This window comes from Ammospiza caudacuta, chromosome 10 (genome assembly GCF_027887145.1).
Source record: "Ammospiza caudacuta isolate bAmmCau1 chromosome 10, bAmmCau1.pri, whole genome shotgun sequence".
Lineage (NCBI taxonomy): Eukaryota > Metazoa > Chordata > Aves > Passeriformes > Passerellidae > Ammospiza > Ammospiza caudacuta.
The window spans coordinates 8,499,733-8,525,384 of NC_080602.1; the positions used below are offsets into that span (position 1 = coordinate 8,499,733).

At 43.1% G+C, this 25,652-nt stretch overlaps 1 protein-coding gene across 2 annotated transcripts; it reads right to left on the bottom strand.

Moving 5' to 3' along the window:
• Positions 1-564: 564 nt before the first annotated feature.
• ANXA2 (annexin A2) lies at positions 565-24,701 on the bottom strand. Of its 2 annotated transcripts, none has more exons than XM_058811373.1 (13): positions 24,634-24,701; positions 20,179-20,238; positions 16,483-16,582; positions 10,888-10,982; positions 8,028-8,141; positions 6,017-6,107; positions 5,488-5,567; positions 5,112-5,171; positions 4,422-4,515; positions 3,611-3,706; positions 2,589-2,647; positions 1,841-1,963; positions 565-937 (listed from the first exon to the last, which is right to left on the bottom strand). In XM_058811373.1, exons 2-13 carry the CDS (start codon positions 20,224-20,226, stop codon positions 878-880), a joined length of 1,020 nt encoding a protein of 339 aa, XP_058667356.1. In that variant the 5' UTR covers positions 20,227-20,238; positions 24,634-24,701; the 3' UTR covers positions 565-877. The 2 variants fall into 2 exon arrangements, with proteins under 2 accessions (XP_058667356.1, XP_058667357.1); XM_058811374.1 differs by lacking the exon at positions 24,634-24,701 and adding an exon at positions 22,366-22,388.
• Positions 24,702-25,652: the final 951 nt, after the last annotated feature.

A 25,652-nucleotide genomic window follows, 5' to 3' on the forward strand; every position in this document is an offset into this window, starting at 1 on the left:
CCACCCTCAGTGTGCAGTTCTTCCTCATGCTGAGGTGAAACCTCTTCTGTTTTTTAGTTTATGGCCTTTGCTCCTCATCCTGTTGCTGGACACCACTGAAACGAGTCTGGCATCAATTGGCACCCAGTTTGTAGATATTTGTAAGTGTTAATTACATCCCCTCTCAGCCTTCTCCAGACTTAACAGGCCCAGCTCCCTCAGTGTCTCGTCTTCAGAGATGTTCCATTCCCTAACTCATCTTTGTGCCCTCCACTGGATGCACTGCAGGAGCTCCACGTCTCTCTGTACTGGGGAGCCCAGAACTCGACACAGCACATCAGCTGTGGCCTCAGTAGGGCCAACAGAGGGGCAGGATCATCTCCTTCAACCAGTGAAGAGAATGATTTTGGATCTGCTGACAAAATGAATCATTAAACAGATGAAGGGCTTGAGGGAAGAAGATAAGTTTTCAGCCTCAAGTAGTGAACCTGAGGAGGATGGAAACAACACAGAAAATGCACAGCAACAGCTAAATACACATCAACTGTTTAAACACTTTTCAAATTAAGATCTGAAAGACGCATATTGTTAAAGTAAAACGTCATTTTATTTGTTTTATTAGAAACATTGCACAGAGAGGCAGAGCTTTTCACAAGCACGTGTGAGCCCGTGCCTCCTGGAGGGTTAGTGTCTCTGGATACGCTGTTAAGAGCTTTGGCACAGCCAAGCACAGCTGCCGAGAGGGGCATGCACAGCGCAGGGCAGCAAACTGCAGCAGGGCTCTGGCAGGGAAAGGGCAACTCAAGGGTAGCTAGGAAATTCAGGTTTTCTAGGATTACAGTAAAATGAAGAGCAAAAAAGGCATTTCTCTGGACTTGGGTTTCTTCCATCACAGTTTTCAGTCCTCTCCACCACACAGGTTCAGCAGTGCCCTCTGGTAATCCCCTTTTGTGTCTTGCTGTAAAGCAAGGAAAGAAAAATACAAAATACATGTCAGGAAACAGCCATAAAATGGGTAAGCATATGAATTATATTCTAAACCTGTGGGACAGTCTGTGATTCACATTGAAGCCTTCTCAGCCTGGAGGAGACTATCTTGACTGAGTTTTACTTATGTGTGAAGTGAAATTATTTAATCATTCTTGCAATACAAATGCAAGGCCAAGAAGAGAGAAATTTGGGTATGAAAAAAGAGTAACACAACAAAGGGAAGCTGAAGGACTTGATTCTGCTCTGTCTCGCTGACCACTGCAAAAATCATGCACCAAGGGCACAGTTTAAAAAAATTGCTAATAATCTACAATTGACACCTTCAGGAAAAGATTCTGGGTTAAGATTTTGACTCAGCTTCATCTACACAAGGAATAATGTAGCATAAACTATTGTGAGGGTGAAGATCAGCTTTGAAACAGATTCACAAGCTCTTTACTTATGCCCCAAGTTAGACAAAATCTAGTACCTGTAGCTCCTGTCCAATCACAGAAATGGACAAAAGTCACTAGCTAAGGAGCCTTCTCCTTGAGCACTGAAATGGAGTATCAATTTAGATGTTCTATTTTCATTCAGCAATCACAGAACAATTGTCTCTTCTTTTGATCTGAGGATAGGGACTGGTGAGCAGAATTCTCTTTCAGAACACATCAGTTGATTGCACAAAGCCCACATACACTGTCAAGTGGCTGACAGGAACTGTACCAGCTGTAGACTGTGAAGATAAAGGTGGGTTTTCCCACAGTACATAAATAATACAATATTCTCTCTGTGGCCACTAACACACCTCCCATGAATTCTAGTGGTACCACGAATCCAATGAAGACTGCTGCAAAGGCCCATGATATAAAACCAAAGATGAAAAACTTGCCTGGATGAAATAATAGAGAGATTTTCCATATTTCCTCTTGAATTCACTCTTGATTTTCAGCATGTCAACCTCGCAGCGGGACACCATAATCCTGATCAGGACCTTGTCCCGGGTCCCCTTGCCCTACAAGCAGACACACATTTAGAGCTGCAATAGCTGAAATGTTACCATTAATTAATGGTAGGACAGCAAACTACAGGCAACCAAGATGAGCAATAAAAGATAAAATGAATCAAATCTTCTAATGTAGATCATTATTATGATGCAAGAATCTGAGCATGAATGTACCTGTCCCATCAGCAGTGTTTAACCAACCTGCAGTCACAAATTTAGCTTAGACTGTAAGCAGCACTTTTGGTTCACCAGCTCTTCCTGGAACCACCTCTCACCAGGTGTTTCTCGTTATTCCTTTTTCTTCACAAAATATTTTGAGGCCAATTTAATATCTTATTTTGGTATTCAATAAACAGCTTCTTCTGCTATCAGCTCTTGGTTACATGCAAAAGATGTGTCTAACTTTGCTAAATTATAATCATCTGGTCTAATAAAGATCTTTATAATGAAACTTTTTCCTACATTTCCCTATACCAGAGAAATCTGAACAGATAATCCAGGCTGGTAAGGGTTAAAGAATGCTTTTGAACAATATTAAGTAATTTATTCACATGCCAGTCACATTTCATGTGAACAGAAGTTGCTAACAATGACAACAAAAAAAATAGTAGAGAGAAAAACCAGTCTTTCCTACCTTCATGGAATCATACAGTCTGTCTGCAAAATACAGCTGCTTGTTCTGAATGCACTGGACTGAAGAGAGAACAAGAATAGTTAAATATCCTGCCCATCCACAGGACACAGAATACTGCAGCCATTTTTAAAGCTATGATAAGTAGTCAAAATAAGCTTTTCAGCAAAAGTTCCTCCAAAAAGGGGACACAGAGAAAATACTTTTCCTGACATGCTACTTAGAAGTAATTTGGTTGAGCTCGTGACTGAACCACAGATGCTCACATTCTTAGGAAGGGTTTCCTTCCATGAAAATGCCATAATTTCAGGATTGTATAATTTCAGAATGCTGGCCCTCCTCCACAGCTCCCAGTTCATGGTTCCACTTCTAGAAGCGATCTCTCTGGAACACTCCTTGTATACTCATCCATGAGAAGCCTCCTTTTCAAGGCTGAGCTCTGTCTATACTCTATTTGCACTAGACAGTTCTCAGGTCACCCGGTCTGAAATGGATTTTTCCCTTAAAGAACTCCCTCTTAAACACAGTGACATCCTTGTCATCTTCACCTCATGGCACAGTATCAGTCTTACACCCTGCCTCCCTATTTCAGAGAATTCAGTGTCAAATCAGCTCTTCAATTAGCCCCTACCACCCTCACTGCCTGCCTGTCTCCTCCTCTCACACACACATGCTGTTTTCTCTCCAGCCTAGGTGGGTACTGAACCATTTCAACCTTTTTCTTTGCTTGGGGAAACAAACATTAAGCCCCTCTGTCAAATAAAAGTGGAACTAACAGCAGATCACAACACACATACATTTGAATTTTAACTGGAAAGCAAAGTTTACATCTTGCAGAGGGCAAAAGTAAGCTTCTTCTCAGTATCTGCAATATCCAAAAATACACCAGTGGATCCAACAACAGCAGCATGCCCAGCTAATTTCTCATCAAGCAGGGTGAATCTAGGTCCTACTTTATCATGATACATTGCAAGAGCCCTGAAAAGATCCCACATAAGGACAGTCTTTACTTCAGGGTAACTTACCAAGATTAAGGAAGGCATTCTCCAAATCTCCCTTAACCTCCTTCTTGATGCTCTCCAACATATCATATGGGCTGTAGCTCTTGTACCTCTCAAACACTAGCACAGAAAAGAAAGTAGGTGAAATCAAAACCAGACTAAGAACTGGCAGAAACAACCAACCAAAGCATGAACACAGACACAGGAATGTAGAGACACATGATTAATAAATATCCATGCAAGTCCTTCTGAGAATCCCATCTTAAATACAAGCAGAAGTTTGTAAAGGTCCCATGCTGTGGCCTTTTTGTTTTCCTTGAACACCTCCATAATCTGGGAAAACACCATCTTTATCCTGTACTGGTATTTTTTGAAACAACAGTGATTTAAGCTCTGAGAAGTCTTCAAATGGCTTTTCTCATGTGCTGCTTTCCAGCAGTACCAGAGCTGCTTTTGGGTCTTCACTGGCAGATGTAAGCACATGATATAGCTGAGCTACCCTGGCACAGAGGTAAAAGCCACAGGGCTTCTCGAGGTATCCTGCATCCATATTTTCTAGGTTTGCAACATCTTTGTTTTCAGGTATGTGACATATAACTGAGCATTTACCTGTGTAAAAAAGAGCTGTACACACTTAAAATGTGAGATCAACACATGCACAGAAATAACTAGATTAAAAAAAATTAACACCTTGGACATGAATTAAGATTTATGAGATCTCCTATGTTTTTGAGTGCTTTTCACAATAATTTCAATCATACATGGGACAAAATCATTACCATTTTATTATAACTTTCTCTTATAGGAAAAAAAAAATCTGTCTCTTGAATAGTACCTTTCTGCAGGTGGGGAACACTTCTTTCAGTCATAATGTTGATCCACTTGGGGACATCAGTTCCCTTTCTCTTCACACCAGCATCATAGAGGTCCTGGGGTTAGAAAGAAAAAGAAAATCACAAAAAATCAGGAGATGCACAAGAGGCCATTGCAAATGTAGACAAATTTCTAATTGGAAAAACAAGCACTACTGGAACTGTGTCTGTGGGAGAAACACACAGGGACACGTGGTTGAGCAGGTCACCAGGACAACATTTAAGGATCTAAATCTGACACTAAGACTAATTGCTTTGTATTCACCTCTGGCTACAGCTTTACTCTGTATTTAGCTCTGTTTACCTCAGCAGAACTGCTCTTGACAGATGCAGAAGTAACAAACAAGCACTAACAGCCACCAAGCTCACTGCAATGGATGCATTTCCTTTTGTTAAAGGCTCTCTCTCTTCATGTATCTAAAAGAAATACCAGAGAGCTCCTGTATACTGGATAAATAGTCTGTGAAAATTGGTCCCTGAAGGCATCAGGATTGCAAGTGGCAGATTCACTGACACCATGCAAACATTACTGTGCAGGACAATCTGAAATGCACACACCTATTTCACAAATGCTCTCCACTTCCATGTTAATGTTCAATATCCCCCAAAGCCTGACCAACTGGAGATATTTCATGGTCACTACCAGCACTTACCCTGGCGTCTTGGTCAATCAGCTCGTAATCAATCACAGAGGTATCTTCACACCTTTTGCCCTTCAAACAAGATATCAGTATTTTAGAAAGGTTTCTATGAAAGTAAGCTGTTTGCTATGCATATATTCAGGTTTTTTTCTTTTTTTAACCTGAATTTGCTAAATGAGTAACTGCATACTCCACCCCATTACAAAGCTAATGCTGTAACTGCTGCATTTCTGTTAAAATACTTTGCCCTTCAACATTTGAATATTTTTTTTCCCCCCAAAGGTTGGTGAAAATACAGGGGAATTTAAGAGTGCATTTAAACCCAATAGTTTCACTGGCAGCCACCCCTGAGGCACATTGGAGAAAGTGGGAAACTAAACAGCCCTACCTTGGCCAGGGCAACCATGAGCTTGCGGAAGTCACCAGATGTGTCTGATATGATGTCCTTTTCCAGCTCTGTCTTGTACACTAGGAAACAAAGAGTTCTTTTCAGGCAAAGGGTAGCTCACAAACACTCCTTTACAAGAAAAGGGCTGCTAATTACTGTGTTTTATGCACATAAACAGCTACAGTCTAAGTCAGGTGTGGAGGACAATGAAAACGAGCCCACATCAAACCCAGCATTGCTACCAGCTAGTCATGAGGTCCATGCAATCAGTGTCTCATGGAAAGCTTACCAAAATTTTCATTTAGACACAAGTTGTATTAGTAGCAAACAGCCTTCAGTCTGTTTGCTATCAGGCAACAAGATGCAACTATATAAATCACACAAATATCCAGAACACCAGTACAAAACAGCAGAGAACCAAAGCAGATTCGAGTTTGATTTCTAATAATGAAATTCACACTGAGGGGAATTTATCCAAGTGATTTAGTGTAAAAGACATAGTACATGGAAACTTGCAAAGTAAACTCACTTTCCCTGTAGACTCTGTTGATTTCACTGAGCTCCTGGTTTGTTCTGGAGCAGATGATTTCAATGAGTGTGTCTTCATCAGTCCCCAGCCCCTGCAACACAAATGGGGCTCACTTAGGAGCTAGCAATGAACAGCAATGCTTAAATGGTTTAAAAACATTTTATGGACATCTCTTCCCCACTGTAACAGTTCAGGGATATTTTTTGCCAGCTGCTCCTGAGAAAAAACAGATGGAATATTTCTAGTGGCTTAGAGATTTGTAGATGTTCTCTCTGGGCAATGTGCATCTGCTTTGAGTGGCAGTGACAGTGGCCTCCTCACCAGCACAACTGGAGAAGGTCTGCTTATCATGGTCTGTGTGATTTTTTTTCTATCCACTGGGAGCACAGGAAGAAACTCCGGTCTTATCCTCCTGTTAGGATGCTTTTTGTTAAGCCCATCTGTAAGAGAATGTCACTTTGCAGGCAAAAATGGGCATAGTTTTCCAGAGGATTTCAAGAGAAGTAACATCCTGGGAAAATGTCTCATCCTGCAGTCTTGAATGTGTGGAAAATGGAGGCCATTATGTGGCAAAATACCCTTTGGGTAAAATGTCCCCCTTGAAGGGGCAAGAAAGTGGGACAAACCAAAAAATAAAAAAAAAAAAAAAGTAAAAGAGGGGTAAACCCCAGTAATTTTATTAATATGACTTAAAGCTAAGAGAACTAGGAGAGCTTTCTACACAATGGCTCTAATAAGCATCTGGGAAAAAATGAAGACTAGCAACATATATAATTTTCTAAATATTGTTGAAATATTTTCAAGAATGTGTAATAGAAAAATAATTAACTCCTCAGTGATAACTTTGTTTTCCTCAAACAAACAAATGATGCCAAAATCATAGCTTATAATGCTCTCTGTATCAAGCCAAACTTAAGCTCAGGCAAATTCAGAGCATTGAGAGGTTTTGCTAATTCAGACCAGGTCAGGAGTAATGGGAACTCCTTGGAATCTGGGAAAAGCAACCCATGGAGAGCATAGAATATTCTACATTTGGGACTAGCGTGAGGAAATTGCTTGGTCTTTAATCCCAAACCCCAGACTAGTCTGAGTCACAATAAATTATGGATAGGCTGTACTCAGACCAGGAGAGGGCAGCATCTGATTACTCAAACAGGGCATTTGGCCCACAGTTGAAGAGTTACCACCTCCATAGTGGGTTGGTTTTTTGGGTTTGGGGATTTAAGGAGTTTTTTTTGGGGGGGTCAGGGTAGTGTGTGTGTTTATGTGGTGGAGAGGGTGGCTTTGTTTTCTTATTTGTTCATTAACTCCTTTTTAATCATCTGGAGAAGTAAATTAATTAGTATTATTGACATGTTCTAAATTTCAGACATAACTTAGTACTTGTCTTTTATTCTTAAAAAAAGAACTAACTTGAACAAGGACATTCAGAATGTAAGTGATGATGAGATAATTATAACTACAATTTCCCAGCAAAGGTGACTGTACTGGCATGAGCCCCTCTCAAGTCTTGTTTCAGAAGCCTGCAGAGCAGATATTTCTTTCTGCAGAGACTGCTTTTGATGCCCCATCTTCCTCATCTTCTACACGGGGCAGCTCTGGTACAGGATGTTCTTTCCAGATCAGTGATATGACAACTGGAAATTACTGTCTGAACCCATCAATACCAGCAGAGGATCTGATGGCTCCTGCTAACAGCTGCTCTCTTAAAGGTTTCTCATACTATGAAGCTGTGCATTGTTTGTAAGAGCAGGCAGCAAAGCAGCCAGGCTGCTACTCCTGAGCTGACAAGAATGACTTTTTCCATAAAGAGAGGATTTAAGTAAGAGTTTCAAAACTAAATATCTCCATGATTTGTCTAATTTTTGAAGCCTTGCAGCTGGATATTTAAACTGTAGCACTAAAAAACCAAAATATCAGTTTGAAAAGGATGGCCCTGGATATGAAGTCCATGTTCTTTCCTGAGACAGTGACATCAGATCATCAATGTTAAATTTCAAAGCTTATTTACCTTCATGGCAGCTTTCAATTCAGAGGCATCATACTGTGCTGGTGTCTTCAGCAAGCCCAAGATCACTGCCTCCAAATGACCTGAGAGAGCAGACTTGAGTGCTGCAGAAAGTTCCTGTAAAATAAATGGGACGATGGAAGAAAAGAAATTAAAGCTCACTTCTGATCTCCAGAGAACTTAACCTGCAGGGCCTTAAGTCTCCAAGCCTGCAGCAGTGTTTCTTACACAGCTGACAAGAAAACAGAAACATAAAGAGCTTTCTGGCTGTGAAAGCCTAAGAAAGAAATTAGGGCAAAGGAATTTTTTTCTAATCCTCTGAAAATAAGAAGAAGTGCACCAGTGTCTGACACAGTGCTGGAAAGCACAGTGCAGACACATCTAAACAGCTTCACTCCAGTCCTGAAGCACTGATGCCTTGCTGGAGCTAATAAGCACAGATGGATCTGAGTTTGTCTCGCTGTGGTCACTGCTGCTCCATCACACTCCCACAGTTTTCCCAGCAGCACTGTATTTTATGTGGTTTTCCTCTTATCCCAGCCCTTTACTGGCTAAGACATTGGAAAATTGACTGCACACTTATTCCACTGGAAGGCCCAGCTCCCAAACAGCTAGGTGAGGAGATAAAAAATCATCTCTGAGCACTGAGAAATTGTGCCTCTCTTCAAGGAAACTATCAGAAGATTGCAGCCCAAATCCCTATGCTTAATTGCCAGTCAGCCCTAGAAAAAGAAACGGTCAGGGATGTTCACTGCAGAGGATGCAAACCTGCAGCAAACACTCAGATCCTCTTAAGGGTTTCAGATGCAACTTGAATTATGCTAGTATCAGCTTCACTGTGGTAATATATCAGACCAGGACAGTTACAAAGCTGAAATCCCCAGGATCAAGTCTGGGGTTCACACAGATCCATGAATTCCCTAAGCTGGTAGCATTCAGAAGGGAATTGCTGCATTTCAATTGCTGGTTTCTCACTAACAATCACTGAGCTGGAGAGGCAGAGGAAAAGGGGGGAGGGAAAGTGACCTCAGCTGAATTACAGAGAAGTTTGTGCCAGAGAGATAATGAACCAAGGCATTTAGTAATTTCCAGAGTCACCCACTTAACCCAGGGCACTAATTTATGCCAATACTGAATGCACCTTCTGCATGGACTGACCAAGGGAGGGAATGGGGGTTTGGGGCATCTGGGGCTTTAGACCTAGAAACAACCACTCCTTGTGGGATACAATGCTCCAGCCTTTATTTGGGTAAAAATGGGTTCTTCAGAACTGCCACAGGAAAACCAGCACATATCTCTGCAATAAATTTTAAGGAACAAGTTGCCCAGAGAAGTTGTGGCTGACTTATTGCTGGAAACGTTGAAAAGGCCAGGCCAGGATGGGGCTTTGAGCAACCTGATCTAGTGGAAGGTGTCCATCTCAGGCACCTACAGTCCCTTCCAACCTAAACCAAGAGTTTCCATCAGACACTGCTCATCCCAAAGGAATTTAAAGAGAGGTAGACTATGTGACATTTAAAAATTATGATCTAGTGATAGGTCCTGCAACACACAAAGCAAGCAGCCTAGTACAGCACAACACAGTGCCAACAAAATCTGCACAACTGCTGGCAAAGAGAACCATCAGACACTGTCCCTAGAAGATATACCTACATGTCTTTTCATATCCCACTTCCTCCTCTCATGTTTATCTGAGTGGTTCCTACTGCACATTTCCATTGTTTATACGATTGTTTTATTCTTTGGCACTTGTTAAACTTCTGATAAATTCAGTTTGTTCTTGGGTCACAGCAAGGGAAAAAAGTGAGAGAGAAACATGAAAAAAGTTGCAGATTTTCTTGACTGTGCATTTTCGTGGTCATGCAGAACATTTAACAAAGCTTTAAGTGACACATTTCATGCCTGGTGTCCATTTCTGTGCAGATTGTCCCAGTGTCCCCAGGGCAGGATGTGCAGGCCTGTGCACACATGCTCGTGTCCAGCCTGGCTGTGCCTCTGCATGTGCCTCTATCAGTCATGCAGAAAAGCTGCTGAACTCCCAAAACTTAACTCTACATTTACATTTGGGCTCAGATGAGTATTCTGGGATGCTACTTGAGGACTACCATTTGGGGTCTGGCAAACCTGGAAGAGATACATTCATCATACTCTGAATTCGATATAAAGTTTCCTCTTTTTCACCGGCATAAAACTTCAAATATGATAAGATTCTCAAAACTTCAAAAGAGAAGAGCTCTTGCCTCCCAGACAGCAAGACTCATTTTGCAGAATTCTGCACACATCTTTCAGATTTCTCTCCATCAATGGATCAGTACCTAAGGTATTTCTGCCAGGATAATTTTTAATGACAGTTCAACTCATTACATCACTATTCCACAGCTGCAGTGCTCATAGCACAAATGACTGCAGTGCTTTCTCAGCTAAGATACCTGTGTGAACAGAAACAGAACACTTCCCTTATGCTGAGTTGTCTAAACAAAATAAACAAAAAATCCAACACCCCCCAAAAATTATAAACCAATCAAAAGAAAAAAACCCAATCCCCTAAAGCACCTCTCTTTCATTCTCTCCTTTAAATGGAGGCACTTCATGCCAGTGACTTCTCAGTATTTTTAGCAGATTTCACCAGGGAATCCTGTGGATCCCAAGGTGATTTCTGAAGGTGCTAGGAAACCACCATCTCCAAGAGATTGCAGTCACAATTGTGCACATTCAATATATTTCAAAGTTCTATCAGTCCTAAACTGTGACAGCATGGACAAAGTAGATGCATCTTGAATTTTAGTGAAAAGACAAACCCTGAAAAATCTAACTGTCCACAAGAAAAATATCCAATAATTACTAATTCTTCATATTTTCCTACCTTTTTGGTTCTCCTCTGGTAGGCAAAAGCAATGTCCTGCCTCTGTTCATTGCTGCGGTTTGTCAGGATGTTGATGATGGTGACCTCATCCACACCTACAAAGACAGAAAGTTAGAGAAGCTTTCCTGTCCCTGTTCCTGTATCAGGATGCTCCCCAACACTCCAAACAGAGCACATGTGCTGTCTGCAGCAGAGCTCAGCAGCTCTCACTAGTTAGTGTTTATCCTGTCCTGGCTGTGGGAAAAGCCACCAATTGGAGTCCAGACCTTGGGTGGGATGCAGATCTTTGGACACATCTCAAAGTCTGGTTTGTGACCAGCTTTGCCACCCTGCCTTGTGCTTCACTTATGTGTCTGTGCACTAGTTCTCAAGCTCTCAGAATTCTGCAAAAAGTTGCTCGTGAACACAGACTTTAAAACTTGTACTTACTAAAGCCTATCCTGTCATCCATTTTAGTGGAATTTTTTCAATTAAGACTTCTTGATAAAGCAGTTATGTTTTCTGCTTAAGCCATTTAATCCATCACTCCAAACATGGAAATGGGAAAATAAACCAGTATATTTAATTCAGTATGTTTCAGAGGCTCAAAAGACAGAAAGGATTTTTGACACTGGAAGAATTAAGTATTTGCTACTTCTTTTTGAAATCACTGAAGATCCATGCTGAGCTGTAACTGGCACACCTAGAGGATGTGGATGCTCAAACTCCCAACTTATCTTTTAAGAAAGTGAACTGCACATCAGTGAAGGTTTACTTTCAAGGGAACCATTCCAAATCCATGCACTTCAGTGCAACTCTCAGCTTTTGAAGCAAACAGGTGGCTCTAATCTAGAGGTCAGAACAAGCCCAGATCTTCACCTGAGCTCTCTGTTTAATGCAAGTGTTATGAATCCCTTCTTTCACACTTGCACACACATCAGTGTAAAAGATGATTTCTTCATCAAAAACCCCAGAAAGTAAGGACTGGATCAGTAGCTACTAGCAGGACTCAGATCCCTGCCAGAATCCAGCTCCATTTCTTTTCCCTATTACCCAAAGTAACCTGAAACAAAGAACTGCAACAGATGATATAAAAATGAATCCTATACAGTAGGAATCTTGCAAAAAACCTTTTAGCCATTAGCTGCAGAGTCTAAAATTATAAGTTTAATCCAAAAATTCTCTCTCTTTCTTCACCACATTTTTCATGATGAAATCCTATATTTGGTAGCCTCCTGTCCCTAGCTTGTGCTGAGGCAGACCTACATCAGTCCTCTTATTCACACAAGCTGGGCCTGCAAATGATGCCGTAAGGTCCTGGAAAGCATAATGTGTCTAAGTTACAAACAGGCTGACTGCACATTTAGCCATAATCTACTCCTGCACATTTTAAAGTGTTCCCACATTATAAAAGAAAACAAATTCTCCCTGTCCAGAAATGGCCACACACAGACACTGAGCCTTTCAGCTCTTGCAGGCTCACAGTACAAGCCAATGTCTTAGCTTTTTAATAAATTCTGAATTTAAAACATTCTAGGCATTCAAAAAAGCAAATGACATTTTCAAGTTGTACCACAATTGCTTCAGATTAGAAGCCCACAAATGACTGACTGCATCCAAGTTTCTCATACAGATGCCATGGAAATATGAAGTTAACTCATGGCTCTGGCATTCAGTGGAAAGTCAGGGTTTGTACTTCATTCTCACTGGGGAATCATGCTGCACACACAGGATGCTGACTCACAGCTGCTGAGGTGGGGCACAGCAGGACAGCAGCTCCAACACTTTCCTTTGCTGTTTGCTAAAGTCTCTGAAAGTTTCAAGGCAATGAAACAGTTTATTTTCAAGTTTATTCTGGCTAGGCAGATCTTTATCCCTGCATTTCTATCAATGGGAAATGGAAAGAAAAGTTCTGCTTAATAACAGCTTTTCTTGTTAAAGAGGCAAGTGGTGGCATTGGTAAGATCACAGTGTTGGAACTCAGTCAGCAAAAATGAGGAAATGAACATAAATGGGGTAAGAGGGAAAAATTTAGATAAAACAAGACCATAATTTCAGTTCTGCTATTTTGCTTAGCAAGGGTTCACCAAAGCCAAACCATGTTGCAATGAAATATTTCTTTAGTGACAGTTTTGATATTTGGAATATGTGACTGATGCAGTTTGGTGGATTTCAGGCACTGCCCTCTCTCACCAACAAGTTTACTTCATAATCTTACAAACTCTATCAGAAGTTATGGGCACCTAAACAGAAGACCTTTCTCTAAGATTGAACTGACTGATTTACATGTCATCATTGTTTTAGCAATTTCTGGATGTAATGAATTTATTACAGATCTATGTTCTAAGCCCTTTCTTACAACAAACCTGTGCCTGAAGTCTGCCAGCCACAGAATAAAAAAGTATCCCATGAGTCCTCAATAGAAGGCTGCAAGTAACAAATATTCACAACCTAGTCTGACAAAATTATTTAACAAGTACTTGAGACACATAAAATGTCAATGCTAGGAAATAATTCTGAAACAGAAAAGAGACACTTCAGCAGTTGTCTTTGCTACAAGAAAAAAAAGAAAAGGAAATCTAACATAAGCTCTGTTAGTGCCCCTCTAGATAGTTTCTCCTGCTTAGGTTCATGTACATCAGCTGATCTATACACAGAGCACACTAGAGCATTACACAGAAATTAAACAGCTTCTTGTCCTATGCAGCAAAAAGCCAACATTTACAAAGGACATGCCAAGGCACTAAATGAATTTGCTGCAGAAACACAAGAGCAAAAAAAAATGAAACTTAGCCATGGCATTTATACCAAAAGGAAGAAGCCAGAACTGTACCAAGTTATTTGTATTATGCAACCTCTAGGTTGAACAATTGCTAACTACAAGGTTTTATATGACCTGGAGACATTTTTGCACATCTCCCTTCCTAGTCTGGTGGATCTATATAAACCCTCTGCATTTAATTCAGCTCCACTCAAAGCCCTGCAAAGGGCTGGACAATGCATTTGTGCAGAACAGGTTTTGCAGGTAGATCTAAGCCCAAATAAACACATCACAGTATTTCCCAGAGGTCCCCACAGATGAACACATGGCTTAGCAAACTCTGAGGAACTATCTGAAGAATTAATGCTGAAATATTGAGATATTACATAGAGCACAACAGTCACACACTCTGCCCTAGAACTTTTCCTTAAACCAAATATACAGCTGCTGCTCAGGCAGTAAAATAAGTTTTGGCCATTTTACAGAAGAATCACTAAAATGGAGATTCATTACTCTAATTCTGGGAGTTTCCATTACCATATAATAATTACCACAGAATTATTTATAAGGTAACTCTCCCAAGCTGGCCTGCCCTGATGGCAAACAGCAGACTTCAAGCTCTGTTTATATAAGGTATAGCCAGAGATAAGACTCCACAAGATATCACTTCCAAGGCAGTGCTATAACTTCCAAGAAATTGGAAAGACTGCTTTGGTGAGTGTGAAATACAGGCCCATTAAAGCATGTACAGACCTCCATTTTCAACACAATGAAAGCCCAAGGGCTTTATCTGAAGGGTTTATGAAGGGCTCAGATACCAGGTGTCCTTTATCCTTAGAGAGTAAAGCCTCCCAAATGGTTCTTACATGCCCAGGTTTTGGTTTTTTTTTTTTAATTTCCAACCACAAACCAGCTTGCATATATATTTACAACTCACCTCTCTTGCTGTTTTAACCTGAACAAGTCATACTCCTCTTCACTCTGTGAGAACTTACATTGCTTATTTCTACTTCCCACATTCAGTGTAAACTAAATGCTAGAGAAATGGTGATACTTCTAGGAAAATGTGGATGTAGACAGTCTGTTCAATATGGGTGTTATATTTTTATTACTACTACTCAGATATTTCCCAGAATTATTTTAAAACTCGTTTTTGCAGGTAGCTCTTTACATCACAGCTCTTTACACCAGTTCTTGTCTGGATGAGTTGGAATTCTCATTGGAGGAAAACCCTACATATATTTTAGAGAACTCACATTTTATCAAATATTCTGAATTAACAGATGAAAATATCCTGGTCCAAAGCATTCAAAAAGGGTCATAACACTCTCATACTTAATTCCCCACAAGAATACTTCCATTGTGAGATTCTTTAGGGTGGAAATCTGGTATCAAAACCATAAAGAGATTTTCCCCTTAAAGCCACCTTCCCAGAAGAAGTTCTGGGTAACAAACTAATAAGCAGACAGAAGCTCAAGCCTACAAACATGCAGGTCCATGAGTAAGTTCCTTATTTTTCCCTCAGAGAGTTGAAAATCATCTCTCTACTGAAATGTTTCCATGTAACTTAACTGCACTGCTTAATTTGCTGAGAGAAAGTGGAAAGAGAACTTGAGCTTGACCTTCCTGACTGGAAAAGCTTTTGTACTGCCTAGGAGATTGCAATTTCCTTTTGCAGTAATTAGCGGCTTGAGAGTTCAAATATGTAAGTTTGTACCTACCCTGAGAGTCTCATGGTGTACTTGAAATGTCTAGATTTGCCCTATAATCAGAGCTACAAAAAAATTATAAAGTCTGGACAAAACTCTACATATATACAAAGCATCTGCTACAAAACCTGATTATAGATAGAGATAGATAGAGAGATAGAGAGATAGATAGAGAGATAGATAGAGAGATAACTCATCAGGGAATTTTTTTTAAAAACAAGAAACAATAAATTATTCAAAATCAGAAGCGAATCCACTCTAATAAGGAATTTCTCTAGTTAAATTAAGTAATCTTGTGAAAGAATGCCTTGTGCTTGTTATGGAGGGGATATATTTTACATTTTATAGCAAGTCAAACATATGCTTTGCTGGCACTGATGGAAGACAGCATTTCTTTCTGATGAGAAATTGTTTGGCTTTTAAAGTTCTCTCTGACACGAAAGCAAAATTGTTGCTGGTTCCAGCTACGCCCAGCTGCTGCTCCCTGGCCTGGAGCAAGAGTGGAAAGCATGGCACTCCCTGTCCCAGGACAGGAGCACAGCCCCAGGAGTGTCCCAAGGCATCCCTGCAGGGCTGCACTCCACACTCCCGCTCTCCTGATGGTTTCCATGCCTGTCCAATAACCCAGCTCTGACAGGCTCACACTGCCCTGAAATACTGCACACTCATTTCAGATACTAGTTTCTGGGACCTCCTTTGACCCCAAATTAATACAAGAGGAATGCTTATTTAGTTCAAAACTCAGGATAAAGATGTTCAAACCAGCCCTATGCCGGTGTCTGGAGAGCGGAAAGGAGGAAGAAACGTCCAAGCCGACAATCCAGTAGAAATCCATGATTCAGAGCCCACTGCCAAAGGAGCTGACACTTCATTCTCAAGTGGCAGAAAAGAAGAAGAATTTGAAGTACTGATGAATCAAGAGAGGAAAAAAAAAAGTGATAACCTCAACAACTCATGGCTGCAAACTTAAAAGCACATTCAGAGCATGCACTTAGAGGGTTCAAATTCTAACTTGGTCAGGATTTCAAGGAACCCAACACCTCCCAAAGTAGGTATCCTTGAGTAAGGATATCAAAATGTTGGTGTTGAGAGCCAGCCTTGCTCTGGTTTTTGCAAGCCAGGCTTCTCCCTTGCCCCAGGGCCCACCTTTGGTCTTGATGGCCGTTTCCAGGGCCGCAGCGTCGCGGTCAGCATCGAAGTTGGAGTAGGCCTTCACTGTGGCATACGCACTTGGAGGGAGAGAATGCTGCAGGGAAAAGAACAAAAACCACAAAAAAACCCTTCAGATTTCAATCTGAAACACATTGGTATTTAGCCCGATGTTTAAATTCAAGAACTACCAGCAGGTATCTGTGGAAATGGAATCCTCCTAAGAGCCACTGAAGCCTCTTCTCCTCATGTGTACTGCCAGAAATCCCCTCACAGCCATGCTTACAGAATATATACAGATAGATATTGTATTTATTGCAGCAAAAACCCAACACCTTCCAAGCTTACTCACTAAACATCAATATTCTAAAATCCAGAGTTTTCTGACTAGATCTGAAGGAAAATTACTACAGGAAGGTAGTTTAAATTTGAAGTCAATATTTTACTTTTGATTACAGGCTACAGATAATAAAGAAAAAAGAATGAAATTGAAGATTAACAATGATAAAGTTAGAAAAAGTTTTGTGCACTGTCTCATGAACTTTAAATATAGCACACACACAAAAAAATCTATTTAAGGCCATAATTCTAGAAAGCAGAAGTTATTATTTTTTTTTTTTTTAAATTCTTGGCCTCCAGATCCTTGCTTTAAGCAGCATGAGGCTTAGAAAACCAAATGACATTTCAGATTACCATGCCAAGAGTATGAGGACTTGCAGGTAAGCTCACTTACTAAACAGATGCAGCATTTTCCAAGTTACCAGATTTGATCAGCTGTTTATCATGGTCCTCTCTGAGGATTAGAGCTGCAAACAGAGGGTGACCAGAACAGAGATTGAACCCTTCTCAGCTGCTTCAGTGGGAGCTAACAGCTTGTTAGCACCTCCCAGCGGAGGGTTAAATTAAACCACAGATTCTCATACAAGTAGCTGGGTAATATTCACAAATCTCACTCTGCTGAGGTCAATTTAGAAACCTAAACCTCTGGCAGAGAGGTAGAGCTACTAGCACCTGAAATTGCCACAGCCATTTCCTAAGTGAATGAACAACTAAGCTTTCTTGGAAAAGATCCCCAGAAACTTTTGTTTCCATCTCTAACTCCAAAAGGAAGCTGGGTTAATGAAAAGAGCTAAGCTACCCTAATAGCCCTGGAAAATATTTTTACATGCAAATTTTTAAGAGGAGCACTTTGAACTAAGAAATTCCATGGTTTCTGACTAATTCTGACCATATCCCTGTAGAGGTCATGCTGTTCTGTACAGATTCCTCTGGCAGCTGCCCCTGTGCCTTCTGCAGGCAATCTGTTTTGTGCTGTGGAGATGGGAAGTCAAAAAAGCACCAGTAAACTGAATCATTTTCTTTTGTCTCTTACCAGCAGTTCAGAGCAGCAAAGTGGCCCCAGTTTGGCCCAGAGCCACACCACAAAACACAGCCTTTGCTTTTAGTGGCAATGGAAACAGTAAATGGAGACATGCAATGCAGCCTCAGAGAAATCCGTGTGCCTGAGAGATTCCTGAGCCAGGCACCCCCATCCTGGGGCACTGCTCATTGACCTGCACTCTGCATCATCTCAAACAAGTCCCCTGGTGACCCCAGCAGAGCTGGGCACCTCTCCTTCCACCCAGCCCCAAGTTTTTGCTGAGTAATTTGGATGGAGTAGTTTACTGCAAGGATGATGCCCACACTAACAAAACACACAGCATATTTGCAATTTGGTGGCCATTTCCCCTCTGTCCCTCCACCCAAGGCATGCACCAAGTCAGACTGAGTTTCCCTGACACCTGACAGGTCTTATCAGGGTGATTGCCTTTGAAAAACAGCCATTTCAATTCCAAGCTACTCAGTTACTCTGGTACACTGCTGTACCACAGTACTAGTACTCTGTGTTTTCAGACAAAGCTTTCAAACTGACTTTCCACTTAGTTCAGTACAAAATTCTTTTCAATGTGGCAGTAAAAGTCCAGATAATGTGCAAATGCACCACCTGTCTGGGCCAAACTAAAGCAGAGAAACTGGTTTTCTCCCTATGCATTCAGTGGCTTCAGAGGTCCTCTACCTGCTTTACTTCCTCTGAGCTTGAGAAATTTAATCCTACTGGGAAAAATGAGGGAGAAACAAGTATCACTAACAGCTTCAGAGGCTTAATTTAACCTAAAACACCAGGACACCTAAGTATTCTGAGAATCTTTCTGTACTCTTGCAGAGAGGTGCAGAAGCTGAGAGCATAGATCAAGGAAAGGAAAGGAAAGGGGAAAGGGAAAAGGGAAAAGGGAAAAGGGGAAAGGGAAAAGGAAAAAGGAAAAAGGAAGGCAGGCTGAGGCAATCAGGTCCTTCACCTTCACTCAAATCAGGTCCTGTACCACTGATGCAGGGCACAGCACAGCACTGGGGCTCAGCCACAACCATTCTATACCCTCAAGGTTTAAATTGTAAGAGAAACATTGCTGGCCCAACTCTGTGTTTAACATCAGGTAATTTGCTAAACCACTGCTCAGAGGAACTGCTCTAATGCTGCAGAGCTACACAGGGCAGCTACTCAGTAATTCTGGATTCCAGCTCAGAGCACAAGGAGCTGCCTGAGCCTTCTGACACTGCAGCAGGATTTCTGAGGGAAATGCTCCATGGAACAGTATTCAAATCTGACTTTTGCAACTACTTGCAAGAATCAGGGAAGAAGCATTTCTGCCCTTGAGAATAGATTGCTTAATTATTATTCCAAAAGTAATTCTCCATTGAAACTCACAACCATGAAAGCTGAAGACTTGACTGTTTTTGCACTACAAAACCAGTTTTACTGCTTACCTACAGTGCACTGGCCAGTTCTTTGCAACAGCTCTTCTACAAACATAGTCTGGTATAATTAATTTCACAATAAGTACCAAAAATTGGCAAAATATTTGCTTGTACTAAGCTCAGACCTGCAGCTACCAGCTGTAAGATTTATATGTGTAGCAAGTTCATTAGGAACGTGATGAAATAATGCATGGATGGGATTCACTTCCTCTTCAGTGACAATCACAGAGCCACAAATCCATGGCATGATATGCTGATACCACAGTGGTACTCTACCATCTAGCTGCAACTGAAGAAATTAAACAAAGAATTTGGCTTTCTGGTATTTCAATAAAATTATAAACCAAGTGCAGATGTGGTGAAAAATACACAATCAAAGCTAAAACAGACAAAGAGAAAGTAAGTTTGAGAAAATAATTTTTTTCAAGAGCTAGTTTGGTTTTGGTGATAACCATTACAGGAATCAGATCCCCAATATTTTTGTTCTCATAATGTTCTCCATTTTTAACAGGAAAAAAAAAAATCCGAGGGTATCAGCAAAAGCAAACTCATTTTCATCTTCTGTTCTCATCCTTAACTGACTTGTTCCTTTGGAAGGAACAGGGACACAAATGCAGACATTTTTTTCCCTGTGATGTCTTTGATAAGGCCCAGCAGGAGGATCCTGGATTAAATCATGTAACATCCTTAAATCATGTAACTGTCCTATGGTTTACAGCTGGTTTGTGGATGAAAACTGATCACTGCTGATGAGGTTTTTAGCCAATAAAATGTTTAAGAGATGTGTGGAATCTTGTAAACTGTACAGCTCAGTACAATTGTTGGTGCAGAGTCCTGTAAAAGGAACAAGATGAGACATTTCAGTAAAACAAACTATTTTGCTTAGATAATTATACTTACATCTCCTTCAAGGCTGAGCTTGCTTAGAATTTCATGTACAGTGGACATCTTGAAAGAATGCTGGAGAAAGAGAAAAAAAAGTACAAAGAAGATTTAAATATATTTACAGTTCCATCAGTGTGTTCCACCAGTCCTGAAGCACTGCAGCACCTCAAGTGACACAGTCCAGTGGATCTGCTAATAACAAGCAGGAAAGAAGATTTAAGAGTTCCCAAGCCACACCACCATTAATAATGCAGCAACAAGAGGTCTTCATTCCATTGTACTATAAAAATTCCTTAAACGAGCATTTCTTCTGCATTTTAAATACTCAGAGGGGAATTTGAGAAATCTCTGCCTCAGAAACAGAGTTGCCTAAACTCAGGACCAGGAAAATTACTCAGAAACATTATAGCTTGGTCCAGCTCAAAGAACAGCAACGAGCAGTAGCATTCACATGCCCAATTCCTCAAGTGCTCAGGAAATGCAGTGGAATTATTTCTTTTCTTGCAGGCATTTAACAAAACCATAACCCCATTTAATCTTTAACCCTGGATCTGGATCTTGTGGTTTTGTTGTAGCTCTCCAGGACAAACACCACTTAGTAACACAATTATCAGAGATGAGGTAGTAAGGACTAGATTAAAAAGAAGAGCCATTATGGCAACTTAATATCAGTGCTCCATTGCCATGACCTGGATAACATCTTCCTTGTAAATGCAAAAAAACAGGGAAAATCCCAGCCCTGAGATGGGTTATATCCATGGCAGAAATAAACACTGATGTGATAAACTTATGTTACAACACTTTGCATGTTTTAAACTCTGGATTCTGGTCAGGGAGCTTGCCAGAGCTGTATTGCTGTTTCAGTGGAAGGGTCCCTCAGCTAAGGAAAGCTTTTCCAAAGGTTGTAAGCCAGGGGCAATATTTAAAAGGCTTGATGCATTCCCCAAACCCTGCTCTCAGATTTCTCCAGAGAAAGGACAGACACTGCTGCTCACACTGCTACCCAGGCACCCAGGATGGCACCTGCAGCAAACATTATTTGCTGTTAAATGAAAGCTTTTTTCCCAGCACCTCTACAGCCCAGCACCATCAAACAGGGAAAGGAGCTGGCTCCGGAGAGGACAGGAGTCCTCTGGTCCTTTCAGCTGGATTTCAGATGGCTTCAATCCTCCAGCAGTCACTGCTCTGACGGGATGGGGCTTTCCCCAGAGGAACCAATCTCCTCTCCACCCAATGACCAGCTAAGGACTTGGGGAACCAGAGAAGAACTATTTTAAAGTTTCTTGATAATGGTGATCTGGTTAAAACTCTAGGAAAAAGTGTTTTGTTCTTGTTGTTTTGTTTGCTTGTTTGTTTGTTTTAACTCCTGTAAGGAGAAAAGCAAAGAAATTTTTTGGCAAAAATAGCTAGTGCTACAAGAATAAAACACAGCAGCAAAATCACAGTACATTTGTAATGTAACTGCTGCTGTCTCACATTTCCTCATTTAGAACACAGAAAGAGAATTTTCCATCTTCTGAAACAATCTAGGTTTAAATAACAAAAGCAACTTGACTTCCAACAAAAAGTAGGATTCCAGGGGAAGAAAAGACAGAACAAAATGACGGCCATGCACTGATATATTTGAGAATAAATGTTTTTTTCAGGGCTAAAATCCAACCCAGGCCTTTAAAGACAGCCTCCAGAAGTTGTAATAAGCTGTTACCAGCTGTTGGCATTATAAACCATGCTGGGTAGAGCGGACTCATATATATTCCTGAGTTATGAAATTCCTGATGTTTACTCTCCATAAAATGAAGAGCCTGTGAGACCTTTGTACTCTGACAGTATTTCAACTATTACCAAAGATGAGCAACTGAAGTCCTTTAGTCTTGTCACCAAGAAAACACCAGTGAGAGCTGAAACAAAGCAACTGCAGCATAACCCTTCACATGAAAAAAACCCAAATCACTGAACAGCTTTTTGCATGACTACTGTTTCTAAATCAATTAAAAACCACACTGAATCAGGTTTCTTGGAACAAAAGACTTGATCAGAGTCCAGGAACAGAACTAACACACCCTCACATAGAGCTGGAACTCCAGGTTCATATCACCAGGACACAACAATGCTATAGCAACTGACTGCCCATCAACAGCAAGCTGGCTGAAGAAAAAAAAAGGGAGCTCTTGCAAGAATCTTTGCAGAGAACGATTTTTTTACCCAGAGAACAAACACAGCTCTTGTCACACCCTGCTCTGCAAAGCACTCGTATTTGAGAACAGACTCTCACTGTTCTCTGATGGACCGATTTTATCTGATGCAGCTTTGACAAGTCCTGGATGGGTTTGAACATGTAAAGAGAAAATACTTGCACCAGCCTGCTCTTCCTGCACTGGAAAGGAATCAGGTTCTACCTTCCAGCTGTAAACTAATGCTTCAATACCTTAAGGCAAGTTTCTACAACCAATTTCTAAATGCACATTACACAATCCTCAATCATATTATTCTGCTAAAACAGATGGCATGTTTTGACCTCAGCTCTCCCAGAAGGCACTGGTTTACAGCTCTGTTACTATACTGGCCCAGTCTCTATTCACCAATTTATCCCTGAAACTCTTTGGTAAAGGAAGAACATGAATTTAAAAGCAGCCCCATATCTTGATTTCCAGGGCCAGCTCACACACATTATGGAAAAACCCCCTGTGTTCCATGGAAAAGTTTCAGGTATGCACAAACAACTGCATTGCTCAATCAGCAGAATTAGCATTTTAAGAAGCATTTATTATACCACGCAGAGATATGAGCAAAGGGTGTTCCCAGACATCTGAGCCAAGGAAACGGCATCCCCGGAATGAGAGAATGGAAACTCTTCCACTTGGAACACATTTGTGTCCAAAAACTAGGGCAAGCCTGCTAACAGAGAGGAGGGAGAGTGAGGAGGACCTGCAGCATCTGCTGTAAATGAAACAAGGGCTCAAAATCATTCATATATTTACAGTGCTAAGCAGGAGTACAAACAGGCCAGGCTGCATCTCCCCAAATCACCCAATAAGGGTTAGCACATCACTTAAAGCCACTACTTGGAGCAAAAAAAAAAAAAATAAAAATCATCTTCTTTAAAGAAAAGCATTTCAGAACCCCATTAAACTGCTCTACCACTAACTACTTGAACCATTTTCTTCCACAGACACTGCTAATAACTCAGGAAGTTCCATTCCAGGAAGATACCATGCACATACAAAATAAGGGACCTTTGTTTCTTCAACTCAAGTTATTCTCACTTTTCTCACTTTTGAGACTTTACAAGAAAACCTCTTTGGGGTTTTTTTTTTTTTGGTTCATCAAGGCAAACTACCAAAGACTGGCCAATGGAAACACCCACTAGGGCTGTTTATCACAACCAGCTCTAGTAGCAGAAGGCACACACAAGGATAAATCGCTCAAGGGCACACTGGTTCCAGGAGCCTTTCACTCCTGCGCTGTCTGTCGGGGTCTGCAGCTCTGTGCACATATAGCATTGGAATATGAACATAAGAACTGATGTTAAACACAAGTAAAGCTGCCACGTATAAGCACGCAACCCTCTTCTGCATGACTGCGCTGAAATCGTTTCACTTCTCTATCAGTTAAAGTACCTGGCAACATTCCTGTGCCCAACCTCCCCTCCTCACGGGAGGGGGAAGCGGCGTCCGAGCTGACTCACGGCCCACAGGCAGCGGCAGGAGCGGCAGGGCGGGAGGCAGAGCCCCGGCCGGGCCGGGAGCGGGGAGGAGCCGGGGCTGCTCAGGGGGCGCTGCCCACCCGGCCCCGCCCTGCCCTGCTGGGCTTTCCCGCTGCCCTTTCCTGCCGCCCGCGCCAGCGGCCGCACCCCGGGCGAGAAGGGAAGGGAAAGGAAGGGAAGGGCAGGGCAGGGGCCGCTGTCCCCGGCGGGCTCGGGGCTGCGCCGTGCCTGCGGAGCAGTTCCAGCCTCGCCCCAGCTGAATGAACACCAACAGCCAGCCTGGCCGGCCGGCACAGCTCCTCTGCAAGCCTCCGCACCGAGGAGCGAACTTACGGTACCTTGGTCAACCCAGCGGAGCCTTTGTGTACCTTAACGACGAGCAGAAATCACTGTCTGGGGAAGTTTGGGGAAGTTTGGGACAGGTTCCTCTTTCCTGAGCGCTGTCGCCACACCCAGAGTTGCTGCGGGGCGCACGAAGCTGCCCGAGGGCTGCCTCGCCCGCGGCCCCACCGTCCCAACGTGGAACCGAGCACGGAAAAGTAACGGGCGGGCAGGGCCGGAGGAAGGGGAGCCGGGCGCGGGAGGGCGGCGGCCGCCGCAGCCACGGCCCCGCTCCGCATCCTGCCCGCTCGGAGCCCGCTCCGCATCCTGCCCGCTCCGCTCCCCCCGCAGCAGCGGCGGCGGCTCCCGCAGCGCGACCCCCGCCCGCAGCCCGGCCCGGCGGCGCTGCCGCCCCCGCTGCTGCCGCGCCGCCGCCGAGGGCTCACCTGTCTGGGGCGGGCAGGGCGGCTCTGGCGGCGGCTCGGGCGGCTCTGGCAGCAGCTGGGGCCCGCGGCAGCCCGGGCGGGGTTTTGTAGGGCCGGGCGGGTCCCTCCCGCCCCGGCGCCCCCCCGGCACGGCGCTGACTCACCCGGCCGCGCCCGGCTCCGCCGCAGGACGGGGACAGCGACGGGGTGGGCGAGAGTAGGGCAGAGCAGCCTCTCCCTCCGCACCCGTGCCCCGCCGGACGCCCGGGGCTTCCCGAGGTTGTGGCGGCGCCGGGAGCAGCGCCCTGGGCTGCAGGGCTCGGGCTCAGCCCTCAGCCCCCAGCCCCGCTTCCCCACCGGCCCGCTGGCCGCCCACCCTGCAGCTGCTGGGGCAGGACGCCCCGTTCGCCTCCCCCCAGCCCTGCCCCAGCGCTCCCGGGGCAGCAGGGGGTGTTTGCAGCCCCTGCTTTGGGTAACTCAGAGCAGCGCGGCTCTGGCAGCGCTGGGGCTCTCGGGGCACAGCACAGGGCCCGCACCTCGAACGCCCCCGGCAAGCCGGGCCCTCCCTGCCCCGGAGCGAGAGCTGCGCTCGTACACAGCAAAACACCATCGGTGTGCCAGGTGGGGCCCAGGCTGCTTCCACCATCCCTGCAATGGGCAGGTGGGGCCCAGGCTGCTTCCACCATCCCTGCAATGGGCAGGTGGGGCCCAGGCTGCTTCCACCATCCCTGCAATGGGCAGGCGGGGCTCAGGCTGCTTCCCGCGAGCCGTGCTCAGAGTTCAGGGGTATCTGAGCAGGGAGAAGCCTGAATGACGTCTGGCAGAAGCAATAAATGCTGGAAGAATGAGACACAAGCTCTGCTCTGAGGCTGACTCATTATCAGGCTCAGATAACCCGAACAGGCCTACCACACCCAACACACGGACAGGAAATCAAAGCTTCTCCCAGCCCGAGTAGTGAAAACTCAATTATAGAGTCCAGGTGTTGCACTTGTAACAAGGGACAAATACAGTTTAAAAGCATTTGCAGACCTTCAGTT